Consider the following 19661-nt stretch of genomic DNA (forward strand, 5'->3'; position numbering starts at 1 on the left):
CCACCCCTGACTGCCTGCAGCAGATGTGCAAGGTGATCATCCTCCTTACCAGCTGTAGCACTGGAGAAAGTGGACCCCCCCCCCCTCACCGCACCTGGGCAGAATAGCAGAGCTGGACCTATTGTCTGAGGTGTGGACGGCCAGCCCCAAAGAAGTGAGTATGGAAGACCTGCCTCCATTACGCATCTGTCGTGTGTCAGCATGGGTGGGAGAGAGATGCCCTCTCTGTCCCTGCCCATCAAGGCCTGAGGCAGGGAGAAGAGCTGCCCTGAGGTCAAAAGCGTGGGAGAGCTGTTTCTGCCCCTCATCAGCTGCAACACTCCAGAGAGTGGCCCCTATACCATGCCTGGACAACATAGTAGAGCTGGACAGACTCTGAGGATGGGAAAGCAGGAGAGTCCTAGTGAGTGCCCAGCATTGATCTTGTAGCAGAGACCGGGGCCCTTGAACTAGACCAATGGTTCTTTGCCGTGAAAGCCTATATGTAAAAACGTATGAATAAAGGGATTTACTATGTGACTCTCTGTGTCACATTGCAGCTTCTGTGGTGAGATTTTTCCCTTCCTTCCTTTTTCTTTTAATCCTTTCTTCTTTTAAATTTTATTTTGTTTTTATTCTGGGGGCAGTGTGGGAAAGGATAGGTTTGTGAGGCGTGATGTGAAAGACACAAGTGCTGTGGGATGTTCTGTATGTCCTGTGGGAGCCCTTCTTGGGTTCTTTGTGGCGTTACCCAGCAGGTCCGCATAGAGGATGATTAGGACCATGGGCCTGAGTGCAGGTGTCTGAGATGGTCTGCACTTGGCTGTGCTGGGGGATGGTCTGTATGTCAAGTTGTTCTGATTGATCAATAAATAAAACCTGATCGGCTGTGGCTAGGCAGGAAGGATAGGCGGGACTAACAGAGAGGAGAAATAAAAGGACAGGAAGGCAGAAGGACTGACTGCCAGATGCCGCCAGCACAAGAAGTATGTGAAGATGCTGGTAAGCCACGAGCCACGTGGCAGGGTATAGATTTGTAGAAATGGATTAATTTAAGATATAAGAAAAGTTAGCAAGAAGCCTGCCACGGCCATACAGTTTGTATGCAATATAAGTCTCTGTGTTTGCTTGGTTGGGTCTGAGCGGCTGTGGGACTGGCGGGTGACAAGGATTTGTCCTGACTGTGGGCAAGGCAGGAAAACTCTAGCAACACACAAGGAATACATAAAAAGAAAGTTAAAAAATAATGATGAAACTCCTTTAATACATTTGTATACATATGGAAAAACTAGTCTGTAGTTTCAGAGACATCTCTGCCCAGTTATGAGATCTAAAATGGTGAGCTTCAGGTTTAGTGAGAAATCCTTACTTAGAGAAATAGGGGGAGACTGGTAGAGTAGGATCCTTTATGTCTAGCTCTGGCCTCTTCAGAAAGTCACACACATGCACATGAACCACACTACACACACACACTCACACACACACATACACACACACACACACACACACACACACACACACACAAACAAACAAAGTAAATAAAGAGTAAGCAAATAAATAAATAAAATTCCATGAATAAATATCAGTTGTTCATAATACAACATAGCATGATATTCTACAGATCATTGCCCAATTGTGTGAAACACAGACTTCTGATACACAGACACTGGCAGAGTAGGTAGACTTGGTTTACCTAACCATTTTCTTTCCTAACTGAGCATGCTATATGTGCTTACCATTTTTTCCCTCATTTATTTGTAAGGAGAGAGCATGAATACAGTTCCTCATTGTCACAAATTATGTAGTTGAGTTTCCTGAATTTGGGGAAATTGCAAGGGTTAGCACATCCTGAGTGTAATGAATTATCCTCACCCTAGGAAACCCATCTTCACGATATTTATATCTCCCCTGCTAGGTAAATATGTGCTCACTAGTGCTAATTTTTATTTAGTAGTAGAATTCTGAATTATGTTGATAAAACATGTAGTCTATATGAATGTGCTCAAAAGAGTAAGCTTTTTTTCTTATTTGTAAGTATTTTGTATATTTTACATGGGTTGTTAATTTCATTTTTTAAAATCTGTCCTTTCACTTGAAACTATGTATCAAAAAGCAGGTAAGTTTAAAGATCTGACCTTGCTTTACATTCTGTTGTTGTTGTTGTTGGTCAATGACCCATATATAGTTTGAAGCTTTAAAAGATAATGTTGAAGCTTTAAAAGATAATGGAGGTCTAGAAGTTCAGTTTGAGATATGACTAATTTCTCAAGATTTGAAGAACAAATTACACGTGAAAGATGACACTGTTGTAATAATGGGTATGAGAAAATGAGTTCTATTTTCTGTTATTAGATCTATAATTTCACAAACAATGTAGCCTTTATTCTAATACCTGTAATGTGAGTGGAGAGAGTTTGGGTGTTTACTGACACAATCACAGTGTGGCTTTGACAACTTTTCAGAAGGCTGATGGTTTATGTAAAAATCTAAATCATCAAAAGAATCCCACAAAACCATTATCATCACATTTTACAGCTTATTGGAAATTTCTTGACAGTTGAGTTCATCAAAACTGACAACTAACAATTATTAGCATTTCTCCTCACTATAGACTGAAAGAAAAATACTGACTACACCCAGCATTTAAGACCCCAGGAAATGTCATTGTTTCCTTTTTCTCTTAAGAGGATATCAATTGAGATTAACAAAGCAACATGGGTTAATATCTTAGTATGCATAATTGAAGGAATATATGGAACACTCAGAGTCAGATTCTATAACAATGAAGAGTTAAATAAATGCTGCACAACCAATGCCTTCAACAATGCTGTGAATTCCTATTAATGGAGCAAATTTTATTGAATACTATTCTATATTATAAAAATAAAATTTATTAATGACTTTGGTAGATAATGTTTAAGTTTTTAGAAATTCTAAAGTTAAAAGAATAAAAATTATTTTCACTGTATACTATAATAGCAAATCATTACCATTTTAAATGTTTGTATGACTTGCTATTTTGGCATTGCAAGTATAGACTCACCTAACACACTTAAGTGAGACTCCTCTATGAAAGATAAAAATCAAAGAATCTGTGATTATGAATGTGGTTTGGGAATGGGGCATAGACATTTTGTAGAGTATAAGCATTAAAACTGAGTTGATATGGAATGTAAATAACAGCCAACATTATTTTGGTTTAGGTAGTAGCTTTAAGACAGGAGGGAATATCAGAAAGAGGCTACTGAAATTTCTGTATATAGGTATTCATAACAAAAAAAGAAATAATATGATCAATCCCAATAAAGATTCCAATGCAATTCTTCACAGATATTAAAAAATTTCAGTTTCATATGGATATCTACACATACACACACACACACACACAAAAAAAAAACCAAACATAATAGAATAACAACAACAACAATAAAAAACAGGGTAGTGAGTTTGGGTGAGGACTCAGAGACTTTCAGTCTGAGGAAACAGGATTGACTAAGGAGTTGTCAAGGTGAAGGTGGCTGTAGCTTGCTCTGCTTCTCTGATCTTTCAGCTTTTACCCCAATATCTGGCACAGCAGCTATACAGAAAAGATGAGTGAGGAATCCAACGATGACAAGACGCCAAGGACTAAATTTGAACTGGAGCGAGAAACAGAGCTTCGATTTGAGGTGGAGGCGTCTCAGTCAATGCAGCTGGAGTTGTTGGCTGGCATGGCGGAGATCTTTGGCACAGAGCTGACCAGAAACAAAAAGTTTACCTTTGATTCTGGTGCCAAGGTGGCTGTTTTCACTTGGCACGGCTGTTCTCTGCAATTGAGTGGCCGGACCGAGGTGGCTTATGTCTCTAAAGACACCCCTATGTTGCTCTACCTCAACACTCACAGCCTTGGAGCAGATGCGGAGGCAGGCAGAAAAGAAAGAAGAGAGAGGCCCCCGAGTGATGGTGGTGGGTCCTACTGATGTGGGCAAGTCCACCGTGTGTCGACTGCTACTCAACTATGCAGTGCGTTTGGGCCACCGTCCTACTTACGTGGAGCTGGATGTGGGTCAGGGCTCTGTGTCCATCCCTGATACCATGGGGGCCCTCCACATTGAACGGCCAGCAGATGTGGAAGAAGGTTTCTCCATCCAGGCCCCTCTTGTGTATCATTTCGGCTCCACCACTCCTGGCACCAACATCAAGCTTTATAATAAGATTACATCACGTTTAGCCGATGTGTTCAACCAAAGGTGTGAAGTGAATAGAAGGGCTTCTGTGAGTGGCTGTGTCATTAACACCTGTGGCTGGGTCAAGGGCTCTGGTTACCAGGCCCTGGTACATGCAGCTTCAGCCTTTGAAGTAGATGTGGTTGTGGTGCTGGATCAAGAACGATTGTACAATGAATTGAAAAGGGACCTGCCTCATTTTGTTCGAACTGTGCTGCTCCCAAAATCAGGGGGTGTGGTGGAACGCTCCAAGGACTTCCGGCGGGAATGTAGGGATGAGCGGATCCATGAGTACTTCTATGGATTCCGAGGCTGCTTCTATCCTCATGCCTTCAATGTCAAATTTTCTGATGTGAAAATCTACAAAGTAGGGGCACCCACCATCCCAGACTCCTGTTTACCTCTGGGCATGTCTCAGGAAGACAATCAGCTCAAGTTAGTGCCCGTCACCCCTGGCAGAGATATGGTGCACCATCTCCTGAGTGTCAGCACTGCTGAGGGGACAGAGGAAAACCTTTCTGAGACAAGTGTGGCTGGATTCATTGTGGTGACCAGTGTGGACCTGGAACACCAGGTGTTTACTGTCCTGTCTCCAGCCCCTTGCCCACTGCCTAAGAACTTCCTTCTCATCATGGATATCCGGTTCATGGATCTCAAGTAGTAATTAGCAAGGAGCCTCACTTTCTGGGCCGTAGAAATCTGGCCATCATAAAGGCAGAGAAGATTTGGAAACCTTATTAAGGAGCTGACAAGGAACAACGAGTAGAAAGTGCTCTACCTCTTACAACAATGGTAGTAGCCAGACTCCTGTAACTCTGAACCAAAAGGAGAAACTACGAAAAGAAAATTTGATTATTTTTTTAAGATCACGTAAGTTGCCTGCTACTTTAAATATTCCAAGATCTTGGAGAATTCCATGTCTTCCACTGTGCTACCACGAGGAGTTTTTTGTTACTACTCTCTGGTCCATATGTAGTTCTTGTTATATAACTGAGATGAAAATGAGATAAAGTTCAAACTTGAAAACAATTATTTTAATAAATATCATTATCATATCATAAAAAACAGGGTAGTGAAAATATTCCTAAATAATGAAAGAACTGCTGGAAGTACCACCACCACTAACCTCACATTGTACTACAGACAACATGGTATTGGCATAAAAATAGACAAATGGATCAATGAAATTGAATTGAAGACCCAGATATAGGTCTACACACCTATGAACACCTGATTTTATTTTTTATTTTTGTAAAGATCCTAGAAACACACACTGGAAAAAAGCTGACATCTTGAACAAATGGTGCTGGTCAACTGGGAAGGCTGTATGTAGATCCAAATACATCTGTACTTACCACCCTGCATAAAAGTCAATTTTAAATGAATCAAAGACCTGGACATAAAATAAGTACACTGAACCCGATAGAAGAAAGTGTGGATTAGCCTAAAAGACATTGGCATAGGAAAAGACTGTGAAAAGAACACCATCAGCACACAGGAAATAAGATCAGCACTTTATAAATGGGAAGTCATGAAATTGAAAGCATGGCAAAGGACACCATCATTTGGACAAAGCTACATGCTTCAGAATGGGAAAAGATTGCTACCAACTGCACATCTGATAGAAGACTAATATCCAAAATATATAAAGAACTTAAAAATATATATCAACAAAACTCCAAATATCCCAATTTAAGAATCTAAACAGGGAATTCTCAAAAGAAGAAACATAATTTTTTAAGAAATATTAAAGACATTTTTAACAGCCTTATTCATTGGGGAAATACAAATCAAAACTACTTTGTGACCTCATCATACACTAGTCTAAATGGGCAAAGATCAATAAAACAAGTCACAACTCATTTGTTGAAGATATGGAGCAAATGAAGTACTCATCCTTTGCTGGTAGGAGTGAAAATGTGTTCAGTCACTATGGAAGTCAGTGTGACAGTTCCTCAGGAACCTGGGAATTGATGTGCCTCAAGAACCAGCTATACCACTTTGGGAATATACCCTAAGGACTCTATATCCTATCACAAAGATACTTGTTCAACCCTGTTCATTGCTGCTCTATTCATAATAACCAGAAACTGGAAACAGCCTAGATGTCAGTCAATGGATGAATGGATAAAGAAAATATGGTACATTTACACAATGGAATATTACTCAGCTATTTAAAAAATCATGAAATTTTCAGATAAATGGATGGAGAGGAAAAAAAATTATCCTGAATTAGGTAACCCAAGTCCAGAAACACAAATATTGTATATATTCAGCAATAAGAGAATGCTAAGTCTTAAGTCTTCTATAATCCGGCTACAATATATATATATATATATATATATATATATATATATATATATATATATATAACCACATAGGTTTGGTATACAGTAAGTGACTGGGGGAAAGACTGGATTACCTTAGGAAGGGAAAATAGAACAAGTAGTTAAGTACAGATAGGGAAGGGAGGAGAAGGGATAATGGGATCACATAGGGAGGCAAATAGTAGTGAAGAAAATAGGGAAGGTATAGCTAAAACTAATCCATTTGAGAGGTCATATGGAAACTTAATAAAGTAGAAGCTTCCTAAAATATATACATGTATGAAGACTAAATGGAGTAACCAAATAATGTGAAGACAGTTACCCAATTGATTATCTCCAGCCACCAAATGAAGCCTCCAGTTCTGGAAATAGGCTACATCTACATTTTTGGACAGAGGAGCCTCATGGGAAGTTCCAGAGAACTCAGGCTATTGCCAAGGTTATTTGTTGCTCTCCACACACAGAGGGCGTTTCTATTGCTGAAGACAACACCTACACAGCTAATGAACAGAGAGAGGTGGAGCTAGTGACAATCTAGAGCCTTGACTCTTACTGACTAGTGTTCATGGTACTGGAAAGTAATCTGCATGCTAATGCAGGAGAAAGGTAAATACCAACCCTGTTACAAACCCTTTGAAGTGATGGCCTGCCTGCAAGATGTTCTAGTGGAACAGTGGCACAAGACTTCTGAGAGTAACTAACCAATATCTGAATGAACTTAAGACCCACTCCGCAAGGTGAAAACCCTTTATGACTCTACTTGGGTGGCCAATAACCTAAGACTAGATAGGCCAGTTTATGGAGAAAGGGAGTATTTATGATTCTACTTTATTCTCTTTCACCCAGATTTTAATCTAATACTACTTGTGCTTGTGTATGTCTGTAGAAACAAATGTAAATAGATTAGAGGTGGGAAGTTATCTGTTAGATTTAATTTATTCTCAAAGGGAAAAAGGCCAACAAATTGTAATTTATGCTTCCTTACCAACTGTAAACTTAAGCTGCACATTCTTTCAGTCAGGTGTTGGCACACTGATCATAATCTCAGCATGCATCACTAAATTTAACCTTATTTCTGATATACTGCAAAATGTTCTCCCAATGTAGATCCACCATTCTAGAGTTAAGAATAACATATAAAAGACATTTCAGTAAATTTAATTTAGTGTCTATTCTGAAAACCTACAATTTTACTATAAGTAAATGCTGGATACACTAAAAGGAGATCAGTAAACTTCTATCAAACAATACTAAAATTAAATTAAAATCACATAATGAATAATAACTAAAGGATAATGGTAGATGACATTATTGCAGCCTGGCAGTCACAGAATCATTTTTTTCAGTTACTAGCAAGAATTTCATATGCCTTACACCTATCACTACTTTTTATTGGCAATATTAATTCACATGAACCATTCTCCCTTTATAAAGAACTTTATCATGTAAATTTTTACTGTCACGTGATTGATTATATTTTTATTTTTATTCCTCCTATAGGCAGTTGAGATTTCTGAGATATTGTCTTACTCTGAAGGTCACGTTTTGAGGGATTTTTCAGGGAAATAGCCTGCCATTAACTCAATGGTAGATTTTTTGAGCTGAAATTGCAGACATGTTGTTATTCCAGTGTTCTGAAAAAAAATTCTCTGACTCTGAAATGTATTTAATAATGTTCTAGGGGTGTGTGCATGTGTGTGTTTGTGTGTGTGTGTGTGTGTGTGTGTGTGTGCACCTGTCAGCTTCCATTATATTAGGTACAAGAATTAGACTATTACAGAGGGATAGTCAGTTTAGTTACTTCAATCTAATTACCTGCAGGAAATGTGGGGTTACCCTAGCACAGGATAGTGACCTGTGCACCAGGAGAAAAAGATCGTTGAGAAAAACTTTTCAATGTCTCTAAAATTAATAATGGCACAGTTTCTGGTTTAATTAGAGTATGTTATTTCAATAAAGCTTTATTTCTCTGGGAAATAATACCTGTGAATGGAAATAGAAAGGGAAGACCTTGCAGGCTGGTGTATGAAGGGACAATGGTGAGGCATTGCTTGAGTCCAACTCATTCCATGTATGAATTCATAATGTCAACTCTCAATAATATCCTTAAGTATCAGCAATGAAGTACTAGAAATAATTCTCAGAAGTATTATGACACATGAAGAATGCATCTCTTCTTGGATTTCTGGTTGAAATAATATTTAAAACCATAATCAGGACATGTTCAAAAGTTCTGGAAAAGTGAGACACTCAAAATTAGTTGAAATTTTTCTCATTTACCTTGCTACTTGGTTGAATTTATTTTATGTTAAAAACTAAATTTAAAAGTCTCATAATCCACAATCTCAATCAATGTGTTTAAAAAACAATTATGGGCCAAATATGGTAGCACATGTCTTTAGTCCTAGCATTCAGGAAGCAGAGGCAAATAGATCTCCCTGTGTTTGAGACCAGTCAGTTGTATATAGTGAACTCCAGACCAAGGGAACTACACAGTAAAACATTGCATCAAAATAAATAAAAACATTCTTTAAAAATTATTAGAGTACAGCCAAGTATTAAAACAAGTGAGTTATGCATATGCTCTTGCCAAGCAAGGTATTCAAATGACCCAATAACATATAATATAGTCATTCTTTTTAACAATTGGGTAATAAAAATTAACAACGCAATGACAAACAGGTCCTATATCAGTTTAAAGGATTAATATCAAGATTAATCTAATTGTCAGTTCTTGCTGAGACTTCCTTTAGACATAGAAAACTGAATATATAGCATGATAAAAATACATACCTTGATTATAATCAGGACTAGAAAATATAGGTGCAGTTGATTATTCTAGTATCCTTCATGAAAGATTTGGTTTTTATTTTGAGTGTCATTATTTTTGCTATTAATCTTGTTCCCCTTAAAAGTACTTCTCAATTAATTCCACATTCATGCCTTGTTCTAGAGAAATGAGGGTTGTGCCTTATGTAGAAAATGATACTATGCCATAGTATGTGGGTGGTAATAAATCCTCTTCTAGCAATTTAGATTCCATAGTGGCTTTGTTTACTACATTTTATATTTAAAAGTCCACTTATACAATGTGTGAAAGGAATGAAAGTGAAATAGAATTTGTACTAGTGTGCTGATTTTTAGCTTAGTCTTAAGATCAAACAATTGTATACACATACCTAAGCATGTCTATGCAAGCAAGTATTACTTTTAACATTATGTATCATGTTTATTAAATATATTTTTCCTAGAATAATTTCCTTTTCTTTATTTTTCAAATTTATGTTGATTCTTTTTGAAATGGATATGAAGAAGGAAAAATATCAAAGTAAATAGATATGCTCTACAAAATTTAGGTCAATACTATTCAACAGCACAAAAGAATCTTGATTGTGTCAAAATAATAAGACACAATATGCTTGACTTAAATTATCCCTCTAGCTCTCAAAGAATTAATAATAATATGCAAAAGAATAATTATAATTTTGTCAGAACATGTGATAGTGTTGAGCAATATGATAATATCATTATATTGTCTATTAACTTAAATTTATTACAAGTTAAAATAGTAAAGGCATTAGCAAAATAAATAGAAAACCATATCAACATTGGAATGTACTTTGAAATTTTCTTGACTTGTTCACACTGAAAAAAATTATACATAATTAGAAAAAAAATGAAGTTGGAATTTCTTACAACTAGAGTAAGATTATAATAAAGACCTTGGTGCTGAAGAGAGGGCTCAGTGATTAAAATGTTTGCTGCTCTTGCAGAGTACCTGAGTTCAGGTCCTCATACTCACACTGGTTTATTCACAACCTTCTGTAATTCAAGCTCCTAGGAATCCAATATTCACTTTCTTCTGACCCCTGCACGGACCCACACCAATATACAATATCCTCACGCATGCATGCATGCATGCACATGCACACACACACACACACACACACACACACACACACACATAAACACACAATCATAAAGTAAATATTTAAAAAAAAAACAATTAAAACCTTAATTGTAGCTTTTAAGAAGTGAAATTCAGGCAAATTGCCATATACCATTTTATTGAGCTTCCCATTATGGACTTTGCATATATTTCACTGAAGTTCTGTGTTCACCCTGCTAAAGCATATGGATACTAGTTCCTATGAGCATAAACTCACTTTTGTCTCTTTTCCCAAGCCAATAATTCTCATAGTATTTCAAACTTGTTCATTGTTATTATTATATTTGTTTTCATGATCTGTGATCAGTGGTATTTAATAACTTTACTATATTTGGTCTTTCTGCATAAGTTAAGCCCATATAAGAATGCAAACACATTTGATAACTGTTTATGTTTCCTCTCCACTAATAAAATGTTCTTCATTTTCCCCCATTTAGCTGGAGTTTTCCTGGTCCTGCCTGACCCATGATCAGGACAAATCTCTCTCTTCCACCAGTCCCACAGCCAAGTAAACACACAGAGACTTATATTGCTTACAAACTGTATGGCCATGGCAGGCTTCTTGTTATCTAGTTCTTCTATCTTAAATTAACCCATTTCTATAAATCTATAGATCTTGCCACATGACTCGTGGCTTACCAGGATCTTACATGTTGGTACTCATGGCAGTGGCTGGCAGCATCCCCTGACTCAGCCTTCCTGTTCCCAGAATTCTCGTCTCTGTTTGTTCTGCCTATACCTCCTGCCTGGCTACTGGCCAATCAGCATTTTATTTATACAGAGCGATATCCACAGCACTCCCAGTCCTCAGGTCTCCTTTAGACACACCAATACCGATACTGGTCTAGTTAGTAATCCTGGTGGATTTTAAATCACTCAGATGTGACAAAAGTTAAGTGTATCTCATTTTAATTCAATAACTACTAATGATTCTACCTAGTGAAGATGGTATATCAAACTATGAGATAGTATGAAAACCAAGCCTTCTACCAACCAGTCACATTGTAACTGAAATGAGAAAAGTCTTGAGGGAAATTGAAAGTACCACACCAGTTAACATACTAAAGATGGGAGAGTGAAACAAACTTCAGGGCTGATATCTTGAAAAGCTCTAGAAGTCAAGACAGAAGATCAAATAAACCACAAGTTTCTCTTAAGTCTAAGGCTAAGGTTAAATAATCCAGAGCAAATCTTCAATTCCTTAATGCTGTGAAGGCTTATAAGGGTGACAAGAATGCTTGAATCCAGTAGATGTTGGTTTGTGAGACTTACAGCAGGAAACTGTACCATAATGTAAAAATAGCCAAGATAACTGATGAAAGTGACTATGCTAATGGCTAATTTTAAGTGCAGGAAAATGTCCTTTATTGCCACCTGCTGTGGATATCACTCTATACAAATAAAACACTGATGGCCAGTGACCAGACAGGAAGTATAGGTGGGACAAGGAGAGAGGAGAATTGGGGAAACAGGAAGAAGGGGGGAGAGACACTGCAGCCACCGCCAGGACAAGCAACATGTAAAGACACCGGTAAGCCACCAGCCACGTGGCAAGGTATAGATTTATAAAAATGGGTTAATTTAAGATATAAGAACAGTTAGCAAGAAGCCTGCCAAGGCCATACAGTTTATAAGTATTATAAGCATCTGAGTGATTATTTTATAGTGGATTGTGGGACTGTGGGGTATGGGAACCTGGAGAGAAGCCCTCCAGCAACAGCCACCTACAACCTCACATGTTCAAAACTTTAAAAACAAGCTTTCTCTTGTTAAGGACTAATGTAGGTAGGTGATGACATTAAGTTTAAGGGTCTCAAAAATCTTAGGACCCTTAAAAATTACACTAAAGCTACTCTATTGTACACTATAAATGAAATAACAAAGCCTGGATGACAGCATATCTGTTTAAGGCACGGTTTCTTGGATATTTCTTCTCAGAAAAATATATTCCTTTCAAAATACTACAGCTCACAGACAATGCACCCAGTCCCTTAAGAGCACAGACAGAGATGTACAGGATTAATATTGTTGTCATGCTTGCAAACATAACATCTGTGCTGTAGCCCACAGATCAAGAAGTAATGTGGCCTTTCAAGTCTTATTATTTAAAAAATACATTCTGCACAGCTTTACCTGTTGTAACTGGTGATTCCTCTGATGGATCTTGGCACAGTACATTGAAAGCCATAGAAAAGATTCACCATTCTAGATGACATTATGGCTTTTTGTGATTCCTGAGAAAAACTGAAGATGCAAACATGAAAATGAGCTAGAGAGAAGTTGAATCTATACCTCCCAGATGAGGCCAAGTGGCTGAAGACTCCAGGGGATATGGAGAGATGGTTGATGAAACAGGAGAATAAAAATCAAAGATGGAATGTGGATCAGTTCAGTTGCTGCAATCTTGTAATAGAACATTAATGAGCAAAAAATGATTTTTTTTATTAATGAGCAAATGAAATGGCTTCCTAAGATGTGATCTACTCTTAAGGAAATGCTGTGGCCAGGCGGTGGTGGTGCATGCCTTTAATCCCAGCACTTGGGAGGCAGAGCCAGGTGGATCTCTGTGAGTTCGAGGCCAGCCTGGTCTACAGAGTGAGCTCCAGGACAGGCACCAGTACTACACAGAGAAACCTTGTCTTGAAATACCAAAAAAAAAAAAAAAAGGAAATGCTGTGAACATTATTGAGTTGATAACAAATAACTTATGACACTCAAACTTAGTCATAAATCTATGTTAGAAATTAAAAAGCTTGCAACAAATTTTGCAAGATCTTCTAGGAAATCTAACAATATTTCATGATTTTAATAAATATTCAGGGAAGACTGTCACTTGATACAAATTATATTATTTTTGTTGTTTTTAAATGCACAGTTCCTTCATGGAGTTTTGGCTATCTCAGAACTAACTTTGTAGAGGAGGCTGGCCTCAAACTTAGAGATCTGCCTGCTTCTACCTTCTGAGTGTTAGGTATATACTGCAACACCTGGTTATTATTATTTTTTAATCAGCTATAACCACCTTAAATTCCAGAAAACAACAGTCTCCTCAGTTAGCAGCCATTGACTTAGAAACAAGATACTCTCAGCAAAAACCTTGCTAAGAGAGAAGGTGAATGTAGGTTTTAGCAATAAAGTACCTTTAACTAAGGTATATATGTTATTATGATATTGCATAATAAATAAAGTAAGTTTTTCTATCACTGGAGACCACAAACTTCATGCAAAAACATGCTGAGAACTGGAGAAATGATTGACACTAGATCAAGAGACCAGCACTTACTTGCCTGTTGGCATGTTTGGTTTCATGCCTATGACTCTCATCATGGAACCAGAACTCATCTGTATTTTAACTAGTAAAGCAGAAGAACCACATCTACAGAAGTAACTGAGGGAGGCTTGGAAAACTGCTCCTTTGATAGAGTAAAAAGAAAAAAGAAAGGTGGACATATCTAAGGAATGACACTCAGGGTTGTCTTCTCATTTCTGCATCCTCCTCACACTTGTACCCTACCCTCCATACACATTCAGAGAGCATGAGAGACAGAGACAGATGCTGTGTGCATTAACCTATGGCATTTCCCATATAATAGTAATATGGAGAACCTCTGTTCTTCCCATAGATAGTACAGACACACACACATTCAGTTTCCTGTAAATTTCAAAGTCCTGGTGATTTTTGGTTTGTCACAGGGTTATATTTCAATGATTCAATGCCTATCATAAATTATTTTGATTCAGCCAGTAACCCTCAGCAAATTATATATATATATATATATATATATATATATATATATGTGTGTGTGTGTGTGTGTGTGTATGTGTGTGTGTAATCAAAATATATACTAAAACATAAGTTAGATAAGTTTTACAGAAAATACTTATTAGTTATTTAGTAAGAACTTTGGCACAGAATTAGGAGGACCATTTTTATTTCATTTAATATTCATATAAAGGTGAATCATATGTTGAGGTTATTCCCTAAACTACCTATCCTCCTGGTTCTCACTCTTTCTTTCTTTGTTCTCCTAGATAATTTAATGTCTACTTTCATCTCATGTAGAATTATACCATTTTATGTATGTATATAAAATCCAGTAAAAACAAATGAGAGAAAACATGAGATTTTTATTTTTCAGTTTTACCTTATTTTGCTCTGTACTATGCTTTTGCCCTTCCCCCATTTCCATGTCTTCCACCTCTCCCCATACCCATCCTTGCATAAACCTTTCCACTCATGGTATTCTTCTTTTCACTTTCATATTGCATGCATCATGCTAACCTTCCCGAGGCTCTCTTTTAAAGCCACTTTCCCCCCACTCTTGCAGGCACTTTTTGAGTTTCCTTTCACCTAAACACACTTATTCTTCCTTTTTATTTATATATAAATCTGAGTTCTGTATATGAGAGTATTTGTTGTTTGTCTTTCTTGGCCATTCATCTGTGTATACACATAACGGGACAGAAATTCACCTCTATTCTTGTTCTTTATAACAGCATTTACCTAATCCTTCTGGATGTATCTATACTTAATCAACTCTCAAAGGTCTCATCTGCTAATTACATCATTATTTTTAAGGATTAATTCTTCAATATATAAATTCTGGGTGCAACCTTAGATCCATGATGCCATTTTACTACAAACACTTTATTCACTCTCATATCAAGTATTATACACTTCCCATAACTTTTCTTCTTCAATATGATTCTTTTCCCTATTTAGCAATAGGGTGAGTTAACAATGTGTGTTAATGGGTAGATAAGTACCTAGCTCCCATGATTTGTCTTTTATCTAATAATCTATAAATATGTTAAGATAAAAAGTAGTTTATTGAATCTACTTCTAAAAGGCAACTACTACTTTTAAATATTTTACATTGGGTTAGATTTTTGTATATTATATACAAATTATGTATATTGATACAAATTTGAGATTGATTTTATTAAAAATACTGTACATATATTTCTAATTTTGTTCAAGGTATTGTACTATACAGTTTATTTAACAATGTAATACAATTTGCTAGTTCTTGAAAGTTACTATTACTAACTAGTTAGGATATAAAGAAATGAAAGTTAATAGTCATTACAATCAAACTTGTAGTCATATTAGGTATGTTTTCAAGGTCAAGCAGAAATATATTTTAGATACAGAGGTCATCTTCAAACACTTCAGAGATCTTCAGAATATGATATTTAAGATGATTTAATAACATAGATTCTGTTCTTTCCTTTTTAAAAAAAAAATAACTATGAGATATGTCTGCTCCTGGCAGCACCAATCTACTTCAGAGAACATGATGGGCATTGAAGAAACTCCATATGGAATTTACTTTCATTGTGGCAAAAGTTAGCGACTGGGTAAGAAAGTGCCCTCACCCCAACTGCTGACAGTATGCTGCCCAAAATGGACAAGTAGGACACACACAAAAAAAAGAACTGCCAATCCTTGCCAAGACAGGGTAGGAAAGCTTTTTAGAAAATCCTACTTCGCCTGGCGCTGGTGGCGCACGCCTTTAATCCCAGCACTCAGGAGGCAGAGCCAGGCGGATCTCTGTGAGTTCGAGGCCAGCCTGGGCTACCAAGTGAGCTCCAAGAAAGGCACAAAGCTACACAGAGAAACCCTGTCTCAAAAAACCAAAAAAAAAAAAAAAAAGAAAAAGAAAATCCTACTTAACAGATCAGTCTGTCAGATATGCTAGACTTGTAGGCCAAAGATGGATGTCCCAACATTGCAGAGAAATCTCAGGTAACTGTCCAGGCAGCCAGCTGTTTCTGTCATTCCTCACATTTTTTAGAAGTCACTTATTTGTACTTCCTGTTTAACTAGGTAATATTATTTCCTTCATGGGTCTCTGAGGGAATTGAAGATTAGATAGTTATAGTTTTCCTTGTTAACAAATTCAGAAAAAAACTCACCAAGAGGTATAAAGTGTATAAGTTTGAAAGACACCAAAAGATAGTTTTTGGTTGGTCATACAAGTTAGGATAGAAAGTGAATTAGGTACATTTTAGACTCCCCAAAATAGGATAGATAGAATATTTTCACTGAATTTGTCAAATGCAAATGAACTAGACATTTTTGATGTATTTATTGCCTGTATATATTATATTTAGTTATTGTACTTATTGTATATATTTTTTCTTATATTAGTTATGTTTTTTATTTTAGGAAAAAAAGGAGAAATGTGATATTTTATTTGTGCTCTAACAAATAAAGCTTGCCTGGGGATTAGAGGAAAAAGCCAGCCACTATATTAAACATAGAGGTCAGGCAGTATAGCACATGCCTTTAATCCTAGCATTGGGGAGACAGAGATTCATCTGGATCTCCGTGAGTTTAATGCTACCCTGGGAACAGAGACAGGCATGGTGGCACACACCTTTAATGCCACCGGCACTAGTTAACCATAGAGGTCTGTAGGTCTGTACAGACAGACAGGAAGTGATAGAGCAGGGCAGAAAGAGGAAGTTAGATGCAGGGCACAGAAAGGTATATAGGCATGAGTATACAGCAAGTAGCTCTCACTTGGGCTGAGGATTTCCTAGTGGTAAGAACTTGTGGCTGGCCTGTTCTATTCCTCTGATCTCTCAGCTTTCACCCCAATATCTGGTTCTGAGTTTTTTTTTATATTAATAAGACCATTTAGTAATTTGTATTACACATGAACTTTGCATCAATCATTTTTTTAAATGAGCAAGTGAGTATTACAAAAAATGAAAAGTTAGTTAAAGCTCTGTACCATATACTTTTGGAATTATAGTAATGGGAAGACTATTAATGTAAAGTTAATGTAAACCAGAAGATAAGGTTCTGAAGATGTCATTAGGAATGGGGAGTAGCAAGCTAACTGTGAGGTGCACAGCTTAACACAATTGATTTAATGACTGAAGTTTGGGAAACACAAAGAACCTAGTAGTATATTAAGGTAACAATAGACTGTTTTCTTATTCATAGCGTCTGCCATTGAGTTCTTTAAAGCTTAGTGTATGTAGGCAATAGTGCGGAGACAATAAAACTGATGTTACCACTTACAGTTTTAGTTCCTGTGAATGGTGGAATTTAAGGCTGTTTGACAACCTGATCAAAAGTGGTTTCAGAGATGTAACAATTTACACCCAGCCTTGGTGGTGCACGTCTTTAATTCCAGCACCCGGGAAGCAGAGCCAGGCGGGTTTTTGTGAGTTTGAGGCCAGCCTGGTCTACAGAGCGAGATCCAGGGCAGGCACCAAAACTACACAGAGAAATCCTGTCTCAAAAGAAAAAAAAAAAAAAGAAAAAAGAAAGAAGAGAAGAGAAAAAAATGACTTTATAGATTTGAAGTATGTACATTGGAGTTTGGGTCATTCAAATATACTTTTAAGACACCATGCTAAAAATTTAGGCATGCTTGATGAAGTTCAGTATGTATTATAAAGTACAATGAGTCCTGACAATATGCCTGCCAGACATGAGGAAACTTCGGTGAGCAGCTGACTGAGTTCAGATACAGGATGCTCAGCAGAAAGGAAACCAGAAAAATAAAAACCTTTCTTTCAAATCTATTACTGCAGATAAGGTGTTGACCCTGATCACCCATCAATCCATCTATAAGTGAAAAGGCAAGAGAAGCTACTGCTTTAATTCTATAAAAATTTGCCTCCATAGACACAGAGAAAGATTAAGTTAAATGAAGTTACAATGTTTGTCATCATAGCAGAATCTAGAAAATATTTCAAAAATTAATTTGTGAGTGAATGCAAGATATAATCAAAAAAGAACTATGCAAAGCTATTATAACACATCCTTTCATAGTGTTTAAGAGTATAGTCAATTGTCGTTTAATGCAGTTAGCAGCTCTACAATGCATGGTATGTGCAATTCATTATCTTAAATCCTTTAGTACTAAGTAACAAAGGATTCTGAGGAAATAAACAGTCATCTATTTAATATTTCCCAAAGTAAAGAGTTGATTTGAGACCAGAGCTCAGCTGTCTAGGTAGGAAGTCAGTTCTCTAGGCTAAAGACTAATGCTTCCCTACATTGTATATATCTCTCTTGCTTTCCCTCTTATTATTTTTTTCAAATTAATTTATCACTACTATTTTTCATCTCTTCTCTTAGATGAACAACTTACATAAGATAACTTCTATGGTCCATGCAATTTTGATTTTAGATGAATATAATCATTTTATATTATATTTATCAGAATATAATCTGATATTATAGTAATAACAAATTGACTAAAGACTTAGAGATGAAATGTATAATACTGAGAAAACACAATAATAATAATAATTATGGTTCCCTTAGAACCTGGATTTCTAAAGAAAAGTATCAGAGAGAAAACTCCGAAGTTAAGTCAGTAACACCTTTACTTTTCTGGAAATTATTACACTGTGGATGAGGTAATTTGTTTTTCATGAGTCTAACCTGCTTTTTTAGTTGATGAATTGACACATAGGAAATAAGACTAGCTAGTTAATGGTGTGAATGGACATTATCAAGTTTATTCTCACAGAAACCTGTCCTTCACTTTTACTAAGTTTTATGTAATTTCAGAAAACTGAAAAGTTTATGGATCAGTGTTTGATATTTACTTTTTAACAATTGTTTATTCAGCTGGCATATGGGTTTAGGGAAAGAGGAACATGTGGAGAGTAGTGAGGAATGTACTCAGATCCATTTCTCCTTTCACCATGTGGGTTCCACTGATCAGAGGCAATTCATTAAGCTCGTTTCAGGAGCCTCTATCGATGTAGCTACCTTACTTGTCCTTATTTTAGCATTCTTAGTGGTAGATACGCCTTAATATGGTCACATTAACATTAATATAAGTTAAAAAGAAATGCATACTTTCGTATTTTAATTCTCAAAATACTTTTTTGATAACTAATATATGTAGTTTTCCTCATACTAACTAATTCTCCAACTCTTGGTCCGTCAAGTGAATGTTGTATAAGGCAGCTCTGACAGTTTAGAATCAGTTTACGTGTCCCAGGTAGTAGATTTAAACCCATGTCAGTAGCAAGTACTGGGTTCTTTAGTTATCCTTATTTTGTCTTATTTGGCTACAAAGTGAAGATTACAATCATTATCTTCCTAAAGTCCAATTGTTTGAGAGCAATGGTGACTCATAGGACTCAAAAATACATGTAATTACTATGTTGCACAGTATGTGATAATATATATAAATAAATATATAGGAACAAGTATACATA

General features: G+C 36.5%; 1 protein-coding gene and 1 non-coding gene across 2 annotated transcripts; one reads left to right on the forward strand and one right to left on the reverse strand.

Annotated features, from left to right (window-relative positions):
* Positions 1-1737: 1737 nt before the first annotated feature.
* Positions 1738-1902, reverse strand: LOC114689859. Its single transcript, XR_003733982.1, has one exon. It is a non-coding gene; the product is annotated as a U1 spliceosomal RNA (small nuclear RNA).
* Positions 1903-3438: 1536 nt separating this feature from the next.
* LOC114689709 (polyribonucleotide 5'-hydroxyl-kinase Clp1-like) lies at positions 3439-4936 on the forward strand. Its single transcript, XM_028864116.2, is given in 2 exon segments — positions 3439-3859; positions 3861-4936. Coding segments are annotated over 2 exon segments (1275 nt in total). The 5' UTR covers positions 3439-3569; the 3' UTR covers positions 4846-4936.
* The last annotated feature ends 14725 nt before the right edge of the window (positions 4937-19661 follow it).

Source organism: Peromyscus leucopus, chromosome 10, assembly GCF_004664715.2.
Source record: "Peromyscus leucopus breed LL Stock chromosome 10, UCI_PerLeu_2.1, whole genome shotgun sequence".
NCBI lineage: Eukaryota > Metazoa > Chordata > Mammalia > Rodentia > Cricetidae > Peromyscus > Peromyscus leucopus.